Raw genomic sequence first — 22171 nt, 5'->3', positions numbered from 1 at the left:
GCGCATCAATTCAATTGCTGAGAGCAATTATTGATTTGATGCGCGTATTGATTCAATTGATAAGAGAAATAGTTGATTTGATGCGCTTAATTGCAATGTAATGCGCATTGGTTTCAGCAAAAAAGATCATGCATCTCGTTTTCATTTCCATGAAAAATAATAAATCCACCGTCGTGATAGCGACCATGATGGTTAATTTTTGCTTTTCCTGAAATTTGTTGAAAATTTCGTTGGTGATTTGCATTCTCTACCCAGAATTCCGTGTATGTGAAGCTTGGGTAACGCGCCCTCTGGTGAGAGAATGGGAGAACACTTGGGAGACCATTTCACATCCAGTGATTAGTTTGAATTCAAATATATCATTATTTAGAATTAATCTATGTAAATAGCTCAGGTCTGCTGTGGATGGTGACTGGACCTTCATAAAAGTCTCTGCAGGTTGCTTCAACGTCAGTGATTGGCTCCTCGAAGTGCATGTTTAATCATAACTGACCAGCAGGCAACCGGCGTGTGAGCGCAAACGTCAATACGAAATCTGAACTGTCCCTAATAATGGCGCTCACAGTATGCACGATAGGTATTAAAATGGTTAATAGATAGACTTTTTTCTGTTGGTGCATTTATTTGAGATATAATATGTCTTTCTTTTCGAATGATAGATATTTTGCAACATCAGTTATCTTTGATAGAATTCGGTGTCAAGTTTGCGTACTTTCGGGAGAAAAGCGATATATACAATTTGAAGTCCAGTCAACACTTTCCGTAGATTCCCTGTCTCAGCATTCGTTATTGTTTACTTTTTGGTGGCAGACGTAGGTATACTGTCCAATGTGTTTATCCGGATTTCCCTGAGGTAAACATTGCTGATCATCATTTTCCGATCTAGGAATTCTACTACAGTATTTGTTTCTCTGATTTGTTGATATTAGAAATTAAAAATATAACTCATTTAATGTTGACAACCAAAATTTGGACCGTCTGAATACAAGGATATTAAGAGTAACATTCTGTGTTTTGTAAACAAAGATTCGAGTCTTTTTATGTAAACAAACAAACCAGTGAAACGTTAAAGATAAACTATGAGCATGAACCCAAATTTTGTAATTTAAATCACCTTTATTTTGTACAATAACAAAGTTTTAACTTTTAAAATGACACATTTTATCTAAAGTATACTTGAGATGTGATTAATATAATAAACTTGGATTTATTTATTTTGAAAACTTCGTAAACAATAACACACCTCAATCAAATAACAAACTCTCTATAATGAGCTTCTGTCATGATGAATAACCTTAAATTTTTTGGTGAAACCTTCTAGAAATATTAGACTGTAGATTTTGATAATTTAAAGTGAAAAACAAAATTTGGGGGGACATCGTGAATCAGATTAAAAATAACCTGGGACGACACTCCATTTGCCATCTCAAGTAAGGTTGTAATGTTTTTGATATGTTGGCGTTGGAGATTCCCTCTCGTGCACATTCTAGTTGATGCCGTTTCACCAGTTCTTTGTCAAAAATCGCCACGGACATGTTGTAAATTAAAGCGAAGAGTGTTACATCATCTGTAGAGAAAGACGCAGTCATTGTTGTCAAATTCATCTTCAGATTCTGAAAATGTCTTCCAGTATCTCGGTCCTTCTGGTTGCAAGGAATCATACGTGTTCATATTTGCGACGGTTGGTTTCTATAATTTATGCGCAATAAGCTGTCTTATTAAAATACCCTAGCTCCTTACCATTACTTTTGATGAGGGTTGTGCGATATGACACGGCAACTGAGTTAGTGAGATCAAATGATAGGAAATACAGATCGCAGACAATGTGGACGATTCTCGGGAGTTAGAGTCAGTGGGACGTTGTCCCTCGTACAAGTTATAAAAAGATTAAACCCATCAGCCACATACCTCAAATCATTTGACACATCATCAATTTCGTGTTTTGGCAGTGTTATCGAGGTTTCCATTAAAAAAACATATCAACAGAAATGGACTAATAAGTAACTGCAATATAAAAACAACACAAAGAAATACATTCATGTATATTGATAAATAATTAAGAGATAAAAAAAAAAATTTTAAAAAATTCCCCAGTTCTCAGTGATTTTTCAGTACAATATAGATACTTTGATCCAAAATTCCATTTCCCCACTCAATTTAAATTTGTATAGTTTTAAAATACGTTATCAGTAAATGAAAGACTTGTTAATTTAGTTATAAATAACTTAAAATCAATATATTTGACCAAATCATCCATATTTCCAGTTTTCGGCGATTTTTCACTAGAAAACGAAATTTACCTCCAAAATTCTATTTTCCCTTCATCAATTTTAGTATATATCAATTGCCTGTAGTTTGAGGTTTAAATAATCTGATACCAATTGATTTGATATTATTGAATTGTTCAGATTTTCATGATTTTTCAGTGAAAACCCAATATTTTCCTTAAGTATAGTTTTAATATGTTACTTGTACAATGTACAAATAAATATCTACATTTGAAGTGGTAATTAGCTTTCTAGCAATTAGTTTGAGGTTTGGCTTAAAATGACGGAATGACAGGACTATGAATGTAATTGTTGCGCTATCAATTGAATTGATAATATCTTCAAATAATTACAGCCACAACAAAGAACAATGAGCATGAACCCAGATAAGACAACCAAACAAAAAGCGCGTACCCACAGAAACATCCGATCCAAACCACTTCCCAACTCACAGAAAACAATGTCTCCATCGTAAATATAGAAAAATTAGAATAGAATCTGGAGCTATCACTCTCAAGGATATCGTTGTAATTAGTGTTGATACTGAAATGCACAAACACCTCGAAGTCACTCTAATGCCTGGATCCATGACATTATCCAAACACCTACCTCTTAGACTAAATAAGAAAAAATCTTAGATCCGCTTATACAATGTCATGACTTTTGAATGTTGTATGTACACGAGTGAAATCGTGAGGTAGTATGTAAATAAAGCTATTACATGAATAAGGTGGCAGGGGACAGTTTCTTTGGTTTTGAAACATGTGGATAGGGGGTATACACCAAAGTCAGATTATGACAGACTAATGAAAAATCATATTTCCCTTTTATGTCAATACTTGTATTTCATATTAGTGTAGTTAATAAATTATGACCCTAACTTACATGTAATCTATAAATACTGGTGCTGGTGCACAAAACATGCTCTGAGCAAGTTCCCCTTTTTTGCTTTGATTTTCCCTCATTTGGGCTAATCCGAACCACCCCCACACCATCACAGTACCAAACATGGGGATTTAGACACTGTGCACAATCAAGAACCCTATCTGCCCTTCTCAAAAATCTACCTCTCATATGGGGCCATCCACCTTCCCTCACAGCTACAGACCTTTTGCTAGACCCTGCATGTTTTCACCGGAATTTCTTCAGCAACTGACCACGTGTCTTAGTTTCGTATTTGCACCCATCTATATGCTAGGAATCATGGTGACACCTACATGTTGTATATCAACATTTTTACTAAGCACTCAGCTACATTTGACATGCATCCTAAAATTATTGTATACATTTTTACACATGTAATATCACTTCAAATACGGGGTAATTCCATTTTTTGAAAAAGTTGACCAGGCCTATAGTGCGAAACTGTCCCCTGCTACCTAAGTGTCTAGTTCACCGTGTAAATGAGGTGGTAATGCACCTATAAGGACTTGATAATCAAAGCTTGCGCAAGAATTATAATGAGCTCCTATTACATTATCATCTTCATTTGTTTCCCCCAGAACTTATAGTTCATGTATATATTTACTTCTCTGCCGAGCCTATCGACGCTGTGGCAAACAAGCTTATGGTTTATTTTTAATTCATATACTTTAAATTACCTTAGCTGCTGAACTGTAGCACACGGGAAAGGGGAGTAGATTTAAGTGGTGACCTAAAAACAATATATAGGCAATCCATAAGTCATAGAATCTTCATAGATAGATGAAAGTATGGTGTCCGGATTATCCCATTTAGTCTAGTCAATGTACAAGATCCCCTCAAACTATTGCTACAAAAGGCTTTATAACGGAAACAACCGAGACCTGGTTATAACGGAAACAACCGAGACCTGGTTATAACGGAAATAACCGAGACCTATGGCAAGCTCTTTTACTATTTATTCGTAAAATAAGATATCTCTTTAAATAAGAGAGATATCTCTATTGGTTAAAGAGATATCTCTTAAGTTAGAGAGATATCTTTTTACGCTAGGGAGATATCTCTTTAACCAAGAGATATCTTTTTTGTTTAAAGAGATATCTCTTTAGACAAATGAGATATCTCTTTACGCTTGGGAGATATCTCTTTCTCTTTGAGAGATATCTCTCAAAGCTAGAGAGATATCTCTCAAAGAGAAAGATATCTCTCTAGCGTAAAGAAATATCTCTCTATCGATGTAAAAAGAGATATCTCTTTAAGTTAGAGAGATGTCTCTTTAAATTTTCAAAAAAAGATATCTCTTAAACCTAAAGAGATATCTCTTTAGATTTTCCCCCCGGTGATCATAATGACTTCTCCCTGTTGCATTGGCATTGAAATGATGTAACTCTATTTTTTAACTAAGCAAAATACTTCTAGTGTACAAATGGCGGAAAAGGTTGAAGAGGTTGTTGGGGGTAACATTGTCAAGTTGCCGAGAGGCGAAATCTAGTCTAGCTTGTATATTTCATCAATTTATTGTCTTTGTTTTTAGTTATCTGTACATGTATACATTTCACATGCGGTAAAAGCAAAATTTTCCCACAGGATTGCAGCCATCAGGGTATTGCTAAAACGCGGAACGGAATTTTAGAATTCGAATGCTTAATGTAGATAAGATAGCGGTAAAAATCGGGAGGGGGTGTGTGATTCATTTTGATTAAAATCAACAATTTGGGAATTGTTTACAAGCAATAAAACAACTTTATCTTAAAATTTTGCATCATAAATTGAGTAAGCGAATTTAACAAAACGTTAGTATAAGAATTTACAAGGCATTTTACAAGAATTTTGAAATTTCGGCATTGACAGAGGTGTTAGCGAGAAGTGACACCTATGGGTAAAGAATAAAAGAACACATGAGGTTTAGACATCCCCCCCCCCCCCCCCCCGTGGCTAAACGTCATTAACGCACATGTACATGTATTTACACATTTATTATTTTTTAACTAACAGGAGACTTAGTAACCGCAGCACTCCAATCCTAAATAGGGAGAACTTCTAGCAGTTGATTTTTAAACTAAATTCTTGTATAGAATTCCGTATTAGCTTTTGCTATTTCATATATTATGAAATAAATCTGTTAATACCTCTTACTATTGGTCGTAAACTTCACCCTAGTTAACATTGGTTTTGTTTCAATCTTTCTTTCCTGTTGTATCTCTTCAGTTTCAACACTACTCCGCAGGATATCGGTAAAAGTACGAACTTTCACATAGATTCATCCCAAATGAGGAAAAACTTTTCTTCACCGGACTCGTTCGCTTTAAAATTTGATGTGATACATAAATGTATATTGTACCAGGTGTAGAACTAAATTCAAATTCAGTTATCTTAAACATATGTAGTTCGATTAAAAGCACGTTCGATTTAAAAAGGCAATGTTTGGGGGAAATTGTTCAAAAAATTATTTTATCTTTTACAATGTTGTTTTCGGGGTGGGGGGGGGGGTGGGGTTGTAGGTACCTTTTATTCATTGGATGGGCTCATAAAATTTTATCTTACGATACCAGCCAGAATAAAGTAATAGAATTTGAAAGGGGTTCAATTATAATTCAAGTCTTTTTCAGTATGTTATCTTATTCATTTTTTATTCATTTGTGAAACAACATACTGTCAAAATCTGGGGGGAGGGATGACAAAGCCGGGGAAAAAAGATGGTGCCAACAGGCGCTTGCTTGATATTTTTATTAAAACTTACTATGCAAATTATTAAGCAAGCGCCTATTGGTACATTCATCCACAAAATGCACCATGTAAAAATACATAATAATGCAATAGTATGCTCCATAAGTATGAGTTATCAATATGAAATGGTGGATTCTGAGGATGACTTTCTGCTCTCTCTGTAATTTCTTCATCCCTTGTTCATAATAAGCCTTTTGATTTTGCAAAATGTTGACTTCTCATACCATTATTCCATAATATATTTTCCGTTTTCCGTTCCGTTCCACGTTTTAGCAACACCCCAGCCATCATGGTAAGATTTACTTGGCGGGTTTCCGTTTTAGGGAGAATTCCATAAGTATTCAAACTAATAAAAATATTGGAAAGAGATATCTCTTTCTCTTTGAGAGATATCTCTTTTTCAATGATTAAAGAGATATATCTTATACTTTGAGAGATATCTCTCTAGGAATTCTTAGAAAAATATCTCTTTAAGTGAGAGATATCTCTTTAAGTGAGAGATATCTCTCTAAGTGAAAGAGATATCTCTTAAAGTGAAAGAAATATCTCTCTAAGTGTAAGAGATATTTCTTAAAGTAAAAGAGATATCTCTTTAAGTGTAAGAGATATCTCTAAAAGTAAAAGAGATATCTCTCTAGGTGAAAGATATCTCTCTAAGGGAAAGAGATATCTCTCTAAGTGAAAGAGTTATCTTTTATTTGGAGAGATATCTTTTAAAATTAAGAGATATCTCTCATTTTAAAGAGATATATCTTTAACATAAGAGATATCTCTTTGATTTAAACAGATATCTTATTTTTCGAATAAATAGTAAAAGGGCTTGCCATAGAGACCTGGTTGAATGAGACTTATGTTGTATACGTGTGTCATTAGATGTTACAACGGAGACAACCAACATAATATGAACTGAATGCAATGACTTTTAAAATACATTGGTTTGTAAAATAAAAAAGTTTTCATTATTTACACGTTCTATTATTTTTTTTTAAAAAATGCCGTGTTTTTTTTTCAGCGCTGGGATTTGTGGAATAACTTGTTGAAGGCAGACGGCATAATTTAAATAAACCATGTGTAAATGCACTATCGGAAGAAGGTTTTGAAATAGCAGTTGTTCAAGTGAGTGACGTAGCCCATGGACCTCTTGTTTTATGATATAGATACATGTATGTGATCAACCCTTTGCATACGTTATTGTTCTTTGTCTGAATACAATACGCGATGTATAGAACCATTGAACGCTTTCACAGAAGAAATCCAATTAAACATGTCTCACTATAGTTTTTCTAATATCTCTATCAATGTTGCCACATACACATAATAGAAGGTTTGTACATCACCAGACCATTGCCAAGGTAACAAGCCTTCATGTTATACTTCAATTCAAACGGAATTTCCTCATATCCTTGCACAGAAATCAGAATAATTCGTTCCAGGTTTCACCATTGGTAGCACGTGTTACACCTGTAGTACATATTGTCATTAATGACAAAGAATTACAACAGTTGGTAACAATCTCAGTCTGATTAAAACCACCCCCCTCCTCCTTACACTCGTCACTATAACAATCTCGCCCCAATGTTAACCACTGGTTTACTTTCACATTGAATGTAGGTCATCAATTCTACCTGCAACTAGAGCGTGATAGGATTGGTGAGTGATGTCATCAAGCAAGTTCAATATGGCGGTTATAGACGACATGCATGGTTATTGGAATAATGTCATCCACTAATGCGCACGCTACTCTTTTGATGCTTCGATGGTAGGAGCTTTTGCCGACATAGAATCTATCTGCCATTTACCTGAAGCTCTATGTGTCCCCTATTATTCAACAGAATTGTTCTTATAAAATAATCGTTGGTACAAGAAGTGTACATGAATACATATAATACAGTGAAGTATTCATCCCTATATACCAAAGGGACATGAGGATATCCTTCGCTGGGTCGACAGGAGGGCCACTCTATTTGTTGTACACACTACATTTAGAAAATTTTTCGGCGAGATCATCAAATGACTCTCTTATGAGTCGAAAATGACTTCTAAAATCATCGGGATTATACTGTGGTATTGTTATTTCAAAATAATTCTCTTCCCGATTTACCGTTTTTCTCTGATGAAATAGGGTTGGAACGATTGGTGTATTTTCACTGAAATGATTGAATAGCAAACACAAATGTTGCTGCATTTGTGTTCGTAGACATGAACAGACAGTTTTTATTACCAGTTTTTTTTTCTCTGCATCCATGTTTTTGAAAAAGAGAAAGTGTGCAGTTTGAAACCATGTGACAATTGGTCTGTTTTGACCAATTTTTACCAAATATTGTTTCAGGTTCTTGTGTTAAAAAATGGTGCATTTTACAACAGTTTGTTACCGTGGGCTACCTTAGGCTACAATAGTTAACCAAGTGTTACTGTTGGTAATTTGAAAAATTACCATTGGTGAAACCTGGAACGCAGCTATTAATTTGCTCAGTCACAATAATGCGACGACACAACGAACGCACACATTTACGGGCCTCGGGGCTGTCATAATAAGGCGCACCATGGCACCCCTTCTTTTCCAACACAACAAATACATAAGACATATACTTTCTGTCAAACATTTTGTATCCACATCATCTACAATAATGACTCCATGTAGACACTGTTCCTATTCAGCAGTCTCCTCAAGGCCGCCCCTTATCAGGTTCTCTTTCAAAACCTGGAGGATGCATGTATATATTTTCAATGAGTATTTTTATTAAATTAGAAAAAACAAGATGTGTTTGTGAAACACAAAATGTCCCCGATAATGGCCAATTCCAAAGATGGCCACGGTCACAAGGACAAATATCTTGGTACCAGTAGAGAGATCTTGTCACAAGAAATGCTCATGTGCAATATGAAAGCTCTAATATGTATCAGTTAGAAGTTATGACCAATGTCAATTTTTTAAAAGTAGGTCAAACTCCAAGGTCAAGGTCACTGGGTCAAAAATGTTGGTACCCACGGAAAGGTCTTGTCACAAGGAATACTCATGTGAAATATCAAAGCTCTAGCACTTGCTGTTCAAAAGTTATTAGCAAGATTAAAGTTTCGGACAGAATTACAAACAGGACAAAAACAATATGCCCCCAGATCTTCGATCTCGGGGCCATAAAAATATATATCATAGTTAGAAGAAGCATTCTGTAAGTATTGCATGGCTACATATATACATGTCCCTTACCGGTCCCAAGTCAAGTCGTATGCGTAATATTCAATTTCTGCGTGAATAATCACACGTCAACAGTCTATGCACAAGAATAGCCCGGTTCAAATTCCACATTCCTGTCACAAGTCGTAAAAATTGAGTATTTGCGTAATTATTGTAAGTCCAGGGACCTTAACTCAACCTAAAATCAATAAACTGGAACAAATTTCTAACTTAAGCTGCAACTTGTCATGGTAAAGCAATGTACTAAATATCAAATGAATATCTGCAAGCATGACGAAAAAAGGGTAGAAAACTGATTATTTCATTGATTTTCTATGTCCATAGGTCACAACTCGGTAAAAAATAAACGGACCGGAACAAAATTTGCTCAAACATCAAATGAATATCTGCAATCATGATGAAAAAAGTGTGAAAAACTGATTTGCTGGACTGACAGACGGACAGAGTGCAAACCTTCCCTTCAACTCCACTGGTAGGGAACCAATAATTTGATTGTGACTTGGTCACCTTGGATGGGTAGAGCAAATGACAGGACATTCTGTCTACAGTATCTTATACACCACACATTCATATTTCATCAGTCTTTCCAGTCGATATAATGAGGTCCCCTGAAACTAAATATTTCTCTGAATTGCAATCAATTTCTCAATATCTTGGACGTTTTGTCACTGCGACTCATTATGTTAGTAATTGATTGGATTGTTTCATGATAAAGGGCAATTAAGCATTTGTCTTCAATTTTCATCCAAACAAAGTGACTACCAGGACACAGGATTTATGTATCGAGGGAAATAAGACTGATGTAAGTGCATTTAACAAAGTGTATCTGATACAAATGCCAAAGGTAGATGGTAGTCCAAATGCTGCCATTGTTGAATATATATATATATATATATGTGTGTGTGTGTGTGTGTGTACATGTATAGTCATAACAACATAATTTGTTTTCATACTGTAATTTTTTAAAAAATGAAAGCACTTACGGTTTACGTGTTGTCATAATTTTTATTTTATTTTTTACTTATTGATTACCGGACACTAAGGCAATTTTTCACATTTGGATATATATATATATATATATAACTCTAAACACTTTCCAGAAATATTTCAACTGTGTTACTGGTCTTCTTCTATAATACTTACTGTGCCGTCATTGTAGTCGTGCGTTACGTTGCTACGAGAGATAAACACGACTGAAGAAGACTGGTAACACGCAAACTCTCCGTCGAGGCCTCATTACATCACCTACGAATAGTAAGCAAACGAACTCTGGCAGAAGTTTGTGGTAACACGGTCGAAATATTTCTACAAAGTGTTTAGAGGTTTTTTTTTTTATATTTTACTTCGAAATATATATATATATATTAAAAAAATATGGAAAGAAAACAGAAATCCTCCGTAAATATATATATATATATATATATATATATATATATATATATATATATACATATTTGAACTGCCTGATGAACCATGCAGACATGGAGAAAGCGCTAGCAGTAAATGATTGTTTTTTATGGAATGTGTCATTCTGATTTTCAATATTTATATATATATATATATATATATATATATATATATATATATATATATAATTAATGTATAAAATTATATATGTGTATATACAGTATAAGAAACAAAAAATAAATCTCCATTGTTGGTGTTACAAATGCCATCCTTTATTACCTTTAAATAACACAGATTCATGAAGTAATTCAGTTGTGACATTTGATACAGAAAGAGGAAGCATTCCATAGACATTTCCATTTAAGGAATCATTTGCAGGATCACTATCTCCCTAAACACTGTCATAAAGACATAAAATCCGGTGAGATAGCTTCTCAACATGGAACTTTTTCACATTAAACCACCATTCACATATTTAATGGCAGATGCCAAAGGAGACTATATAGAACTTTGATACTGGGTTTATTGGTTGTTACTACAATTTCGTTTCCTACATCTTTGAAATGAGTCATAAAAGTCAACAGCATCACCTTGCAGAAATGGAATCAAAAGGAGAATGCACTAAAACACTTGCTGTTTATTCCAAACTTAGTAGCTGAGTATGATTGTAATTGTGTGCATGTTTGTTTGTTTTTCTTGTATTTCATCAATAACCATCTCCTTTTGTATGGCTGCTGTACCTGTATCCTCTCCATTAGTAAACTGTATACAGTGAAATACAAACTCTCATTCACTGTATTATTCCCAAGTGTCTCAAGGTCACAGTATTTTGTTTATTTTCCTCGCTATGGGTGAGTGGAAACTTCCAGCACCACCCCCTCAGTCCTTTTTGTACTGGTCCCTCTTCTTCTCCAGCTTGCCAAGCGCCCTGTAGATGTCCTTTTTGACTTGCTTCTGTTTCCTGGCTTTAATCACCCCGATCCTGTCCATTTCTTTCTGATGTTTAGACACCCTCTCTCTCATCCTCATTCTGTCTGACTTCATTTTATGTTGATAGACATTCTTCACCATCTTCATCAGTTTATTAACCTACAGTAACATGAAAATATACTCACTTAGGTTAGTTTGGAAGTGATTTCAAGATATTTTAACAGGTAGTTACATTGTACATATGTCACTGCCATATAACCTCAACATCCACAACTACTGAAATAAAACTTCCTTACAGGAGTTATTTCTCCTGATAGGTGTTTAACGATGAGAACAAAATTAATTTTGAAAAATGGGTGTTGTGACCTGCATTTATAAAGTATTGACTAATCCAAATGGCACCAATGCAACTTAACTGAGGAGTACTTAACCTGCCCATAAATGTATACACAAAATGTACTAATATACTAAATATACAATCTATTGAATTCATACATGATCCTTAACTACACCTTATTGAGTTTGGGAGTACCTACCCTACCTAAAAATACAATCAATTCATACATCACCCCTAACCACACCTTACTGAGTCCAGGAGTACCTACCCTTCCTAAAAACGGAGACAATAGGCACGGTTTGCAACGATTAATTCATAGTACTCCAGAGATATATGGATTTCCTATTACGAAACATCAAACCATTATCATTAGGCCTACAACTTAAACATCACTGATAATTCACTCTGCACGGTGTTATCTGGCATGGTTTGTTGCTTATAAAACACCCGAGTATTTCTTGTTCTCCAGCCTAACATAACAGTAATGACATCAGAGCTGTTACTTTGGTTTAATCTAAGAATATGGACTTCTCTCTTTAAAACTTTCTATATCATTTAATTTCTCAACGAGTGGGCAATCTAGAGGGAATTCTGAGGATTAGACCCCCATCACCACTCCATCCTACCCACATACAATGTTTTGGGTAGGAAAATCTTATCTACATGTGTAAATAAAGGTTACTTTGTGTCATAATAGGGGGTACAATTCCCCTTTTGGACAGAGAAAGTACTGTCTCTGGTGCAACAACCCATCCCCAAAACCCAACTTTATTCTTTATATTTTCATTGCACTCTCATTTAAGTCGGAATTCCTAGCTGATAAAATACTGAGTTAATGTACTATATTTATCAAGATTTACATTGCATAGTTCTCAACTGCTACACATTCATGAGGAAATGGCTATCATTACAATTTGTAAAGATACCAAAGGCAAAAACATTGGAAATGTATATACAAGAGGCCAATGGGCCACATCGCTCACCTGAGTTATCTTGGCCCATATTTAAAGATTTTCCCAATATATTCACATATAAAACTTTGATCCCTATTGTGGCTCCAACCTACATCCGGGGACCATAATTTTTACAGACTTGAATCTGCACTATGTCAGGAAGCTTTCATGTAAATGTAAACTTCTTGGGCCTTAATGGTTCTCGAGATGAAGAATTCTAAAGATTTTCTCTAATTTATATATTAGTATGTAAAACTTTGATCCCCTATTGTGGCCCCATCCTAACCCCAGGGGCCATGACATTAACAAACTTGAATCTGCACTATGTCAGGAAGATTTCATGAAAATGTAAACTTTTCTGGCCCAGTGATTTTTCAGAAGAAGATTTTTAATGATTTTCCCTATATCTTTATATGCAAAATTTTGATCCCCTATTGTGGCCCCACCCTAACCCCAGGGGCCACAATTTTAACAGACTTGAGTCTGGACTATGACAGGAAGCTTTCATGTAAATTTGTACTTCCCTATCCCAGTGGTTTTTGAGAAGAGATTTTTTTTTAAAAATCACTATACATGTATATTTGTATGTAAAACTTTGATCCCCTATTATGGCTCCATCCTACCCTTGGGGCCATGATTTTTACAACTTGATTCTGCACTATGTTAGGAAGCTTTCATGTAAATGTAAATTTCTTTGGCCCAATGGTTCTTGAGAAGAAGATTTTTAAAGTTTGATTTCTATATATTAGTTTGTAAAATTTGATCCCCTATTGTGCCTCAGATGAGCTTATAAACATCAATCCCACGTGAAGAGAACAACCACTTGCCCAGATTATATTCCAATATCTATGAAACAATATAAGATTTCATAGTACACACATTTATCATATTTCCTTATCATTTCATCTCGATATAAGATAATTATAATAATCAAATATCAAAAGCCAAACAAGATGTGTTTGTGAAACACAAATGCCCACGATAATGGCCAATTCCAAAGATGGCCAAGGTCACAAGTACAAATATCTTGGTACCAGTAGAAATATCTTGTCACAAGAAATGCTCATGTGCAAGATGAAAGCGCTAATATTTACCATTTAGAAGTTATGACCAATGTCAACTTTTTAAAATTAGGTCAAATGACAAGATCAAAAAGTTTAGTACCCACGGAAAGGTCTTGTCACAAGGAATACTCATGTGAAATATCAAAGCTCTAGGTCTTGCTGTTCAAAAGTTATTTGCAAGGTTAAAGTTTTCAAAATGTAGGTCAAACTCCAAGGTCAAAGGGTAAAAAATGTTGGTACCCACAGAAATGTCTTGTCACAAGTAATACCCATGTGAAATATCGAAGCTCTAGCACTTGCTGTTCAAAAGTTATTAGCAAAGTTAAAGTTTTCAAAATATAGGTCAAACTCCAAGGTCAAGGTCACAGGGTCAAAACTTTTGGTACCCACGGAAAGGTCTTGTCACAAGGAATACTCATGTGAAATATCAAAGCTCTAGCACTTACTGTTCAAAAGTTATTAGCAAGTTAAAGTTTCAGACAGAATGACAGACAGGACAAAAACAATATGCCCCCCAATCTTCTATCTCAGGGGCATAAAAAGTAACAGCCCGGACACAATTGTAGCAGGTAATTATACAAATTATTCTCTTGAAGTCTTCAAATATCTTCAATACATCTTGATCACCTCTTCCTTCATCTTGTTTACATTAAATATTCCCGCATAAATGTACCCCATGAGTAGACAACTGATGTTAACTCGTTTGTTGTTTATTCATATAGAATTCGTTAGTTCATTTCAGATATATTTTCGTCATGATTCTGTTAGAATATCAGTTCAAGAATCACCATTTCACAGAAAGTTAAATGCTATATATCAAGTAATATGAAGTCCTTATTCTCCTAACTCTTCCCTCCTTATATTCATGAGTGATTAAAAATATTATTTCAATAGAAGTCTTTCACCGTTATTGTTTGGCTAAAATTAGAATATATTATACATAACTTTATTAACCATGTTAACAAATCTAAACTCATTGAAAGACATGCAGTGTCTGCTTTCATATCAACAGACTTTCATCTTCTCCCAACTGTATTCAGTTGCAAACTGCTAATGATGCCCGATTTTAAAATGTTTTCGCATTCTTTCAAAAATAATGTGTGTGTTCTAATGACATTATTAAGAATTTTATGTGCACAGCAATGACTTCATTTAACAAAACAATTAACATACACTGCCAGTAAAACTATATTCAGTTGCGTATGAGGGTGGTAGTGAAGAGGACAATCCACAGGATGGACCCGATGCCAAGAAGTAGCTCGCTATGCAAGTCGACTCAAAAACTATGTCAAAAGCATTCAACATTTCAACATATAATAGTTAATAATGAATCAATTTAGGAAGCAAGCACAAAGAAGAAAGAACAGAAAAGTTTAGTTATAAAACCATTTTTCACCAAAGCCGTCAAATTTAGCAACATGCTGATAGGCGAGTCACGTGACATGTAAACATAAACAGGGTCCGTGTCTTTTGTTTTGGAAATGAAAAGTTTATATGTAAATGTCTTAAATACATCTTTGCGTCAGTTTTTGAAATTTAGGTTTGTTGCTATGTTTTACACGAATCAAATACTATCATATTATTATCAATTACATATCTAAATAATTTTTTGTACCAAAATCATGTCCATACCACTTTAAAATTAATAAAACATATTTTAATTGCTTTGATAACAACATTTGAAATGAATAACTTGAAATCATGTAAACCTGAGTCACATACCTTTGCTTCATGTGGTTCCAGAATGACAGCTACCCTTTTATATGGATCCTTCTTTTCCTTAAGAATTTTTGGTGTGTCCTTAAAAGGTAGCATCTTCTGTAAATCCTTGGGGATCTTCAGAGTTGGTTCATATCTCTTTTTTCTTTCAACCGGCTACAAAATACAACATATCATTCATTTTAAAAAATCGTGTAGTTTTTCTTGGGGAACAAGAGGTACTGTGAGCAATGCTCACTAAGAATACCCCCCGCTTACCCCAATCTCCCAAAGGGTGTTGGTAATAGGTATAAACTACCTCTTTTCTGAGTATAAAAAACAAATGGCATGACAAACCGAACCATATTGCTACTTCGATGTCCAGTGCGCGTGACCTTTGACTTTTTGACCCAAAAATCGATAGGGAACATCTTCATCCCATGGGTAGTCCATATGTATGATATGGTGACTGTAGGTGGAAAGGATAACACTTTAGAGCCCGGAAACCATATTGCTACTTCGATGTCCAGTGCACTTGACCTTTGGACCCCAAAATCGATAGGGAACATCTTCATCCCATGGGTAGTCCATATGTATGATATGGCAAAGGTAGGTGGAAAGGATAATGCTTTAGAGCCCGGAAACGATTGCGTCTACAGACGGACGGACGGACAGACAGATGGACAACCCGATTCCAGTATACCCCCCCCCCCCCACAACTTATTGCGGGGGGTATAATAAATATCATAATTATCTAAGCATGTTTGATGGTTTTGAGGGCAATTTCACAAAATAATTGGGGAATGACAACCATTCATCCCCACTATGTCATAAGCTTCACCTCCTAGGCTAGCTGCCATGGTTTTGAGGGTGAATTTTACAGGATATTTGTTCCCCATGATGATACATATGTTAACATCACACCAAGGCAAGGTGTTACAATATATGTTACATACTTCCACTGTGCCAACTTATGATTACTGCCAAAGAAGGCACCAAATTCTTGGAATGAAGATCTTAATTGGTAAAAGAATCAATGAGAAAGAAAGGGCATTCTGGACTCCACAAAATTGGAATTTATTCCAACATTTAATATAATACTTTCATATACATGTACCATGTGCTTTACATATACAATATTACAGACCTCCATCAGTGGGTCTCTCTCTCTCTCTCTCTCTCTCTCCCCTCAGCTGACACACTATTACAGACCTTGTAGAGGGAATCCTCCTTCAGTGGGGCTGTTACAGCTCTCTCTCTCTCTCTCTCTCTCTCTCTCTCTCTCTCTCCCTGACACACTATTACAGACCTTGTAGAGGGAATCCTCCTTCAGTGGGGCTGTTACAGCTCTCTCCCCCCCCCCCCCCCCCCCCCCGCCCCTCTGCTGACACACTAATACAGACCTTGTAGAGGGAATCCTCCTTCAGTGGGGCTGTTACAGCTATCTCTCCCCCCCCCCCCTCAGCTGACACACTATTACAGACCTTGTAGAGGGAATCCTCCTTCAGTGGGGCTGTTACAGCTCTCTCTCTCTCTCTCTCTCTCTCTCTCTCTGACACACTATTACAGACCTTGTAGAGGGAATCCTCCTTCAGTGGGGCTGTTACAGCTAGCTCTCTCTCTCTCTCTCTCTCTCTCTCTCTCTCTCTCTCTCTCTCTCTCCCCTGACACACTAATACAGACCTTGTAGAGGGAATCCTCCTTCAGTGGGGCTGTTACAGCTCTCTCTCGCTTCAGCTGACCCAGAGTCTTCATCCCGACCCAGGCTACTTTCTCTGCTGGGGGTAACAGTAGAGAGGTCACAGTAGCATAGAACTGGGGCACCTCCACAGGGTACCAAGTCCTCATAAACACAATATCTGAAAATTATTAAATTAATATTCTTTTTATGTTCAATATCAAACACACATGTATAAACAATATCAAACACACATGTATAAACAATATCAAACACACATGTATAAACAATATCAAACATAAATGTATAAACAATTCAATTTTTTTTTTCAAGTCATTGATTCAACATAATGGGAAACTAAAAAAAAAAAAAATATATACATGTGCAATAGTGACTATTTCCTACCCTCTAAATAACATTTTGAGATGGAAATATACGGTCACTATATAAACCTTAAGAATACCAACTTCTTTCAAAACAGTAAAAGGGGCCTCCGTGGCCGAGTGGTTAGAGCATCGCACTCAAAATCACACGGCCTCTCACCTCTGTCGGCGCAGGTTAGAATCCTGCTTGCGCCGGCAAGTGAGAAAGTTTCCAAGTTTACTTTCGGAAGGTCGGTGGTCTCTTTCCAATTACATCGTATCTGGGTTCTCTCTTCCACCAATAAAAACTGGGCGCCACCAGAAAACTGAAAAATTGTTGAGTGTGGCGGGGAAAAAAAAAGAAAAAAGAGTAAAAGTATATTTTACTATGATTCCATTATTCAGTTATTTTAATGATATCATAAAAATGATATAATTTCACATTGGTTACAATTATGACCAATTACCTATTTTGATCATGTTAGTTTTTTGATTGGGAAAATGTAGAGAGTAATGGTGATCACACACCATTTTATCAAATAATGATATCAGTAAACAAGATGTGTTTGTGAAACACAAATGCCCCCGATAATGGCCATTTCCGAAGATGGCCAAGGTCACAAGGGCAAATATCTTGGTACCAGTAGAAAGATCTTGTCAAAAGAAATGCTCATGTACAATATGAAAGCTCTAATATTTACCATTTAGAAGTTATGACCAATGTAAAAAAAAAAATTTAAAGTAGGTCAAATGTCAAGGTCAAAAGGTTCAATACCAACGGAAAGATCTTGTAACAATGAATACTCATGTGAAATATCAAAGCTCTACCTCTTACTGTTCAAAAGGTATTAGCAAGGTTAAAGTTTTCAAAAAGTAGGTCAAATTCCATGGTCAAGGGTAAAAAATGTTGGTACCCACGGAAAGGTCTTGTCACAGGGAATACTCATGTGAAATATCAAAGCTCTATCACTTACTGTACAAAAGGTATTAGCAAAGTTAAAGTTTTCAAAAAGTAGGTCAAACGTCAAGGTCATGGGGTCAAAAATGTTGGTACCCACGAAAAGGTCTTTTCACAAGGAATACTCATGTGAAATATCAAAGCTCTATCTCTTATTGTTCAAAAGTTATTAGCAAGGTTAAAGTTTTCAAAAAGTAGGTCAAACTCCAAGGCCAAGGCAAAATGTGTATTAAATTTAGAGTTTTTGGCTGTATCTTTAAGAGAAATATCAGGAAATGGTTCATATTGTGAATTCATAGAAACAGTCATAATTGACAGGCACTGATTCATATACTGTATGTAACAGCAAGTTTGAATCATTCAAAATCTTTAATGCTTTATAGGGGCAGATTTCAATGATGTACTAGCTGAATCTAATCTTTTATATAATTGTTCAGGAGTTTTTTCAATCAATCATCTCTTTGAAAAAACACCCAGATGTGAATACATTATAACATATTTCTGACAAACTCTCATTACCTGGATATGAAATTGATCACAAATCACATTTTTAAATTATCATTTTATCATCTTATATCATCAAATCTACATATATACTATGTACAGTACTGACAGACCCAGGCTAACACCCAAGTGGATCCAGAAACCAGAACCCAGCTTCAATAAAGTGAAATCTGAGCAAGTCAGCTGAGGGTCAGAGTAGTCCCAGTGTTAGTTTTTCACATCAGCTTTGTTCACCCATGTATGAAGTGTACTTAGCATCCACTGGGTCTGCTGCGTTCATTTCTAGTTTTGTTCCTTGTGTATTCTTTCTTTTCCTAGCAAATTTTCTCTGTACATTCAGCAACAATTTTCACTATTGATAGTTATATAACATGACAATGTCAAGAAAATCTTGCTTTAAAAACATGATTTATATACAGAAGGGTTGTCCGGAAAAGTTGTAGACAATGTTAATAACTCGTTTATTTGTTAGAAAAAATACTTTCTTTCGTTATTTAAAAGCACATCATTTATTTCATACTTCATAATTTCATACTACATACAGTTGTATATACCTTTGTTAGAGAAAGGAAGAGCCCTTTTGATTTTGAGATTCAAATGTCAAGGTTCCTATGGGACTTGCAGTTACTGATTGCCTACATGTACATACGCTGAAAGGGAATGCCTTGCTTTGCAGATCTCTTGTTCAAAATTAATTAAAGTATCTATTTATCCCCACCTTTGTATTACTGTTATATAAGATATATGTATTTATAGTACATATATTTATTCTTCATCACTGGTTTTTAATTACAAGTGTTAAGATATGACAATAATTTAATAAGATCAAGACAAATTAAAACAAAAGTTGTCAGAAGACAACATAGCTTGTCGGGAAGCATGACTCTACTTAACCTATCCCCTTTAGTTCAAATGGTTAAAGTTTGCATGGTCATGCGGCATCTAAATATCAAATTCCTATCCCCCTTGGTTCAAAAGATATAGCCATGGTTAAAGTTTTTGAAAAGTAAATCAAAGTCCAAGGTCAACAGTTCTGGTACCAAAATAAATTTCTTGTAATGAGGCATCTATATTTGAAATATCAAAGCCCTATCACTCTTGGTTCAAAAGATATAGCCAGTGTTAAAGTTTTCGAAAAGTAGGTCAAATTTCAAGGTCAAGATAATTAGGTTAAACATCTTCGTACCAAAACAAAGGTCTCTTCATGAGGCATCTATAAGTAAAATATTAAAGCCCTACTCTCCATTGTTCAAAAGATAAAGCCTACATGTAGGTTAAAGTTTTTAAAAAGTAGGTCAAAGTTCAAGGTCAAGGTCATTAGGTCCAATAACTTGGTACCAAAACAAGTATCTCTTCATAGGCATATACATGAAAAATATCAAAGCCATATCCCCCTTGGCTTGGTTCAAAAGATATTGCCAAGGTGTTGTTTTGTACAAAAACTATAAAAAGAGTAAATACATGTATAATCTTAAATTTCCCCGAAAGATACCAAAATGACCAAAAAGCTTTTCATTTTGTGATAGTTTTCTTTACAATAAAAAATTACCTACAGTATACATAATAAAGTACAATGATTAAACTGTCCATCACTGTAATTTCCCTCACTTATTAAAATGATACCTAGAAAATAAATAATTTTGCATTCATCATCAAGTGAAAGTTTAACTCTGTCCACAGAGATAAGCTTTGCCTCCTGGGTTAGTTGTAAAGTGATCACGGGGCTCTCTGCTAAGATTTTACATTCAATTTGCAAAATTCTACAAGTGCTTTTCACGTCTGCCTTAGATTTGCTAGGGCTGACAGAGCAAACTCAGAATGCTGACAAAAGGTTTGTTTTCTGTCAGGGTGGGTCTGGTGCGTACTGTACATGTACAGGTATCTGTATTTGCTCACCACTGAGGAGAACTTTGTCCTCGAATGTGGCCCTAAATGCTCCCTCAGGGGTCCTCAACCCCTTTTTCACCTGTCCCCGGATTCCACTCACTGTCCTAATCTTGGCACCTTCAAACTTGGTAACTTCCAGGATGGAGTTGAACATGCCCTAAATAATGCACACATCATGAAAATCATTTATCCTAAATCAACAACTTCATACTATACATGTATTTTTAAAATTAGACTCAACAAGTACATAGTTTCAATGTACATGTACATCAATGATAAGATGGGACTGCACGAGAATGACTTCATTCTTATACAATGTACATGTACATCAATGATAAGATGGGACTGCACGAGAATAATGACTTCATTCTTATACAATGTACATGTACATCAATGATACGATGGGACTGCACGAGAATAATGACTTCATTCTTATACAATGTACATGTACATCAATGATACGATGGGACTGCACGAGAATAATGACTTCATTCTTATACAATGTACATGTACATCAATGATAAGATGGGACTGCACGAGAATAATGACTTCATTCTTATACAATGTACATGTACATCAATGATACGATGGGACTGCACGAGAATAATGACTTCATTCTTATACAAAAATAAAGTGTGTATCGCTACTGCACATCTCAACTCTACTACGATATAAAAAAGATTCAGGTTTACCACCATTATCCAGCGTTTGAAACCTTTTGTCTGTACATGTATTGTGAGGTTTTTTTCAGTGCACAATGTTCATTTCAATTTCTGGAGAACATCAATGGAAAAACAAGGATGGTGATCCTGATGCTTTCTCATACATCAATAAAACACTAATTTGATATACTGACACATCACACTTTAATTATATAGAACTTCACCTCTACATCCAGTGCAAATTAAATTCACTGACTGACAAAACACCTGTGTCCTACCTGAATGAATGCAGTTTTCTTAAAGATCTTGTAAGGTGTGCCTGTAAGTTTCAGTTTCTTTACAATCTGCATTGATTTATCCAATTCTAGGACAACACCTGTGGCAGCAATCCTGAAGCCTGGCTGTAAGTAATACAAGTATACACCTATATACACTGAGAAATAGGTAAGTTCAAATATATACCCCCAAAAAAGTACATCAGCTCCAGTAGTCTCTTCATGTACAAAAATATTATAATTCTCTGAAAGAATGAAATGATATAAAAGCATCATTATAATACACATCCCTGTAAATACCAAAATCCCTTGGAATCTTAAAGGGACTGGTTCACGTTTTTCAAA

General features: G+C 35.3%; 1 protein-coding gene across 1 annotated transcript in view; it reads right to left on the bottom strand.

Annotated features, from left to right (window-relative positions):
* Positions 1-10765: 10765 nt before the first annotated feature.
* The window catches only part of LOC125669415 (ribosome biogenesis protein BMS1 homolog), a 44450-nt gene continuing 33044 nt past the window's right edge, over positions 10766-22171 (bottom strand). The window contains exons 19-23 of the mRNA XM_048903900.2: positions 21830-21952; positions 20899-21046; positions 17184-17359; positions 15525-15677; positions 10766-11607 (exon numbers count right to left, since the gene is read on the bottom strand). Coding sequence (XP_048759857.2) covers positions 11398-11607; positions 15525-15677; positions 17184-17359; positions 20899-21046; positions 21830-21952 — 810 coding nt within the window. The 3' untranslated portion in view covers positions 10766-11397. The remainder of the gene's footprint in view (positions 11608-15524; positions 15678-17183; positions 17360-20898; positions 21047-21829; positions 21953-22171) is intronic.

This window comes from Ostrea edulis, chromosome 4, assembly GCF_947568905.1.
Source record: "Ostrea edulis chromosome 4, xbOstEdul1.1, whole genome shotgun sequence".
NCBI classification, from domain to species: domain Eukaryota; kingdom Metazoa; phylum Mollusca; class Bivalvia; order Ostreida; family Ostreidae; genus Ostrea; species Ostrea edulis.
The sequence above is the reverse complement of the archived record's forward strand: the minus strand, read 5'-3'. Positions and strand labels throughout refer to the sequence as shown.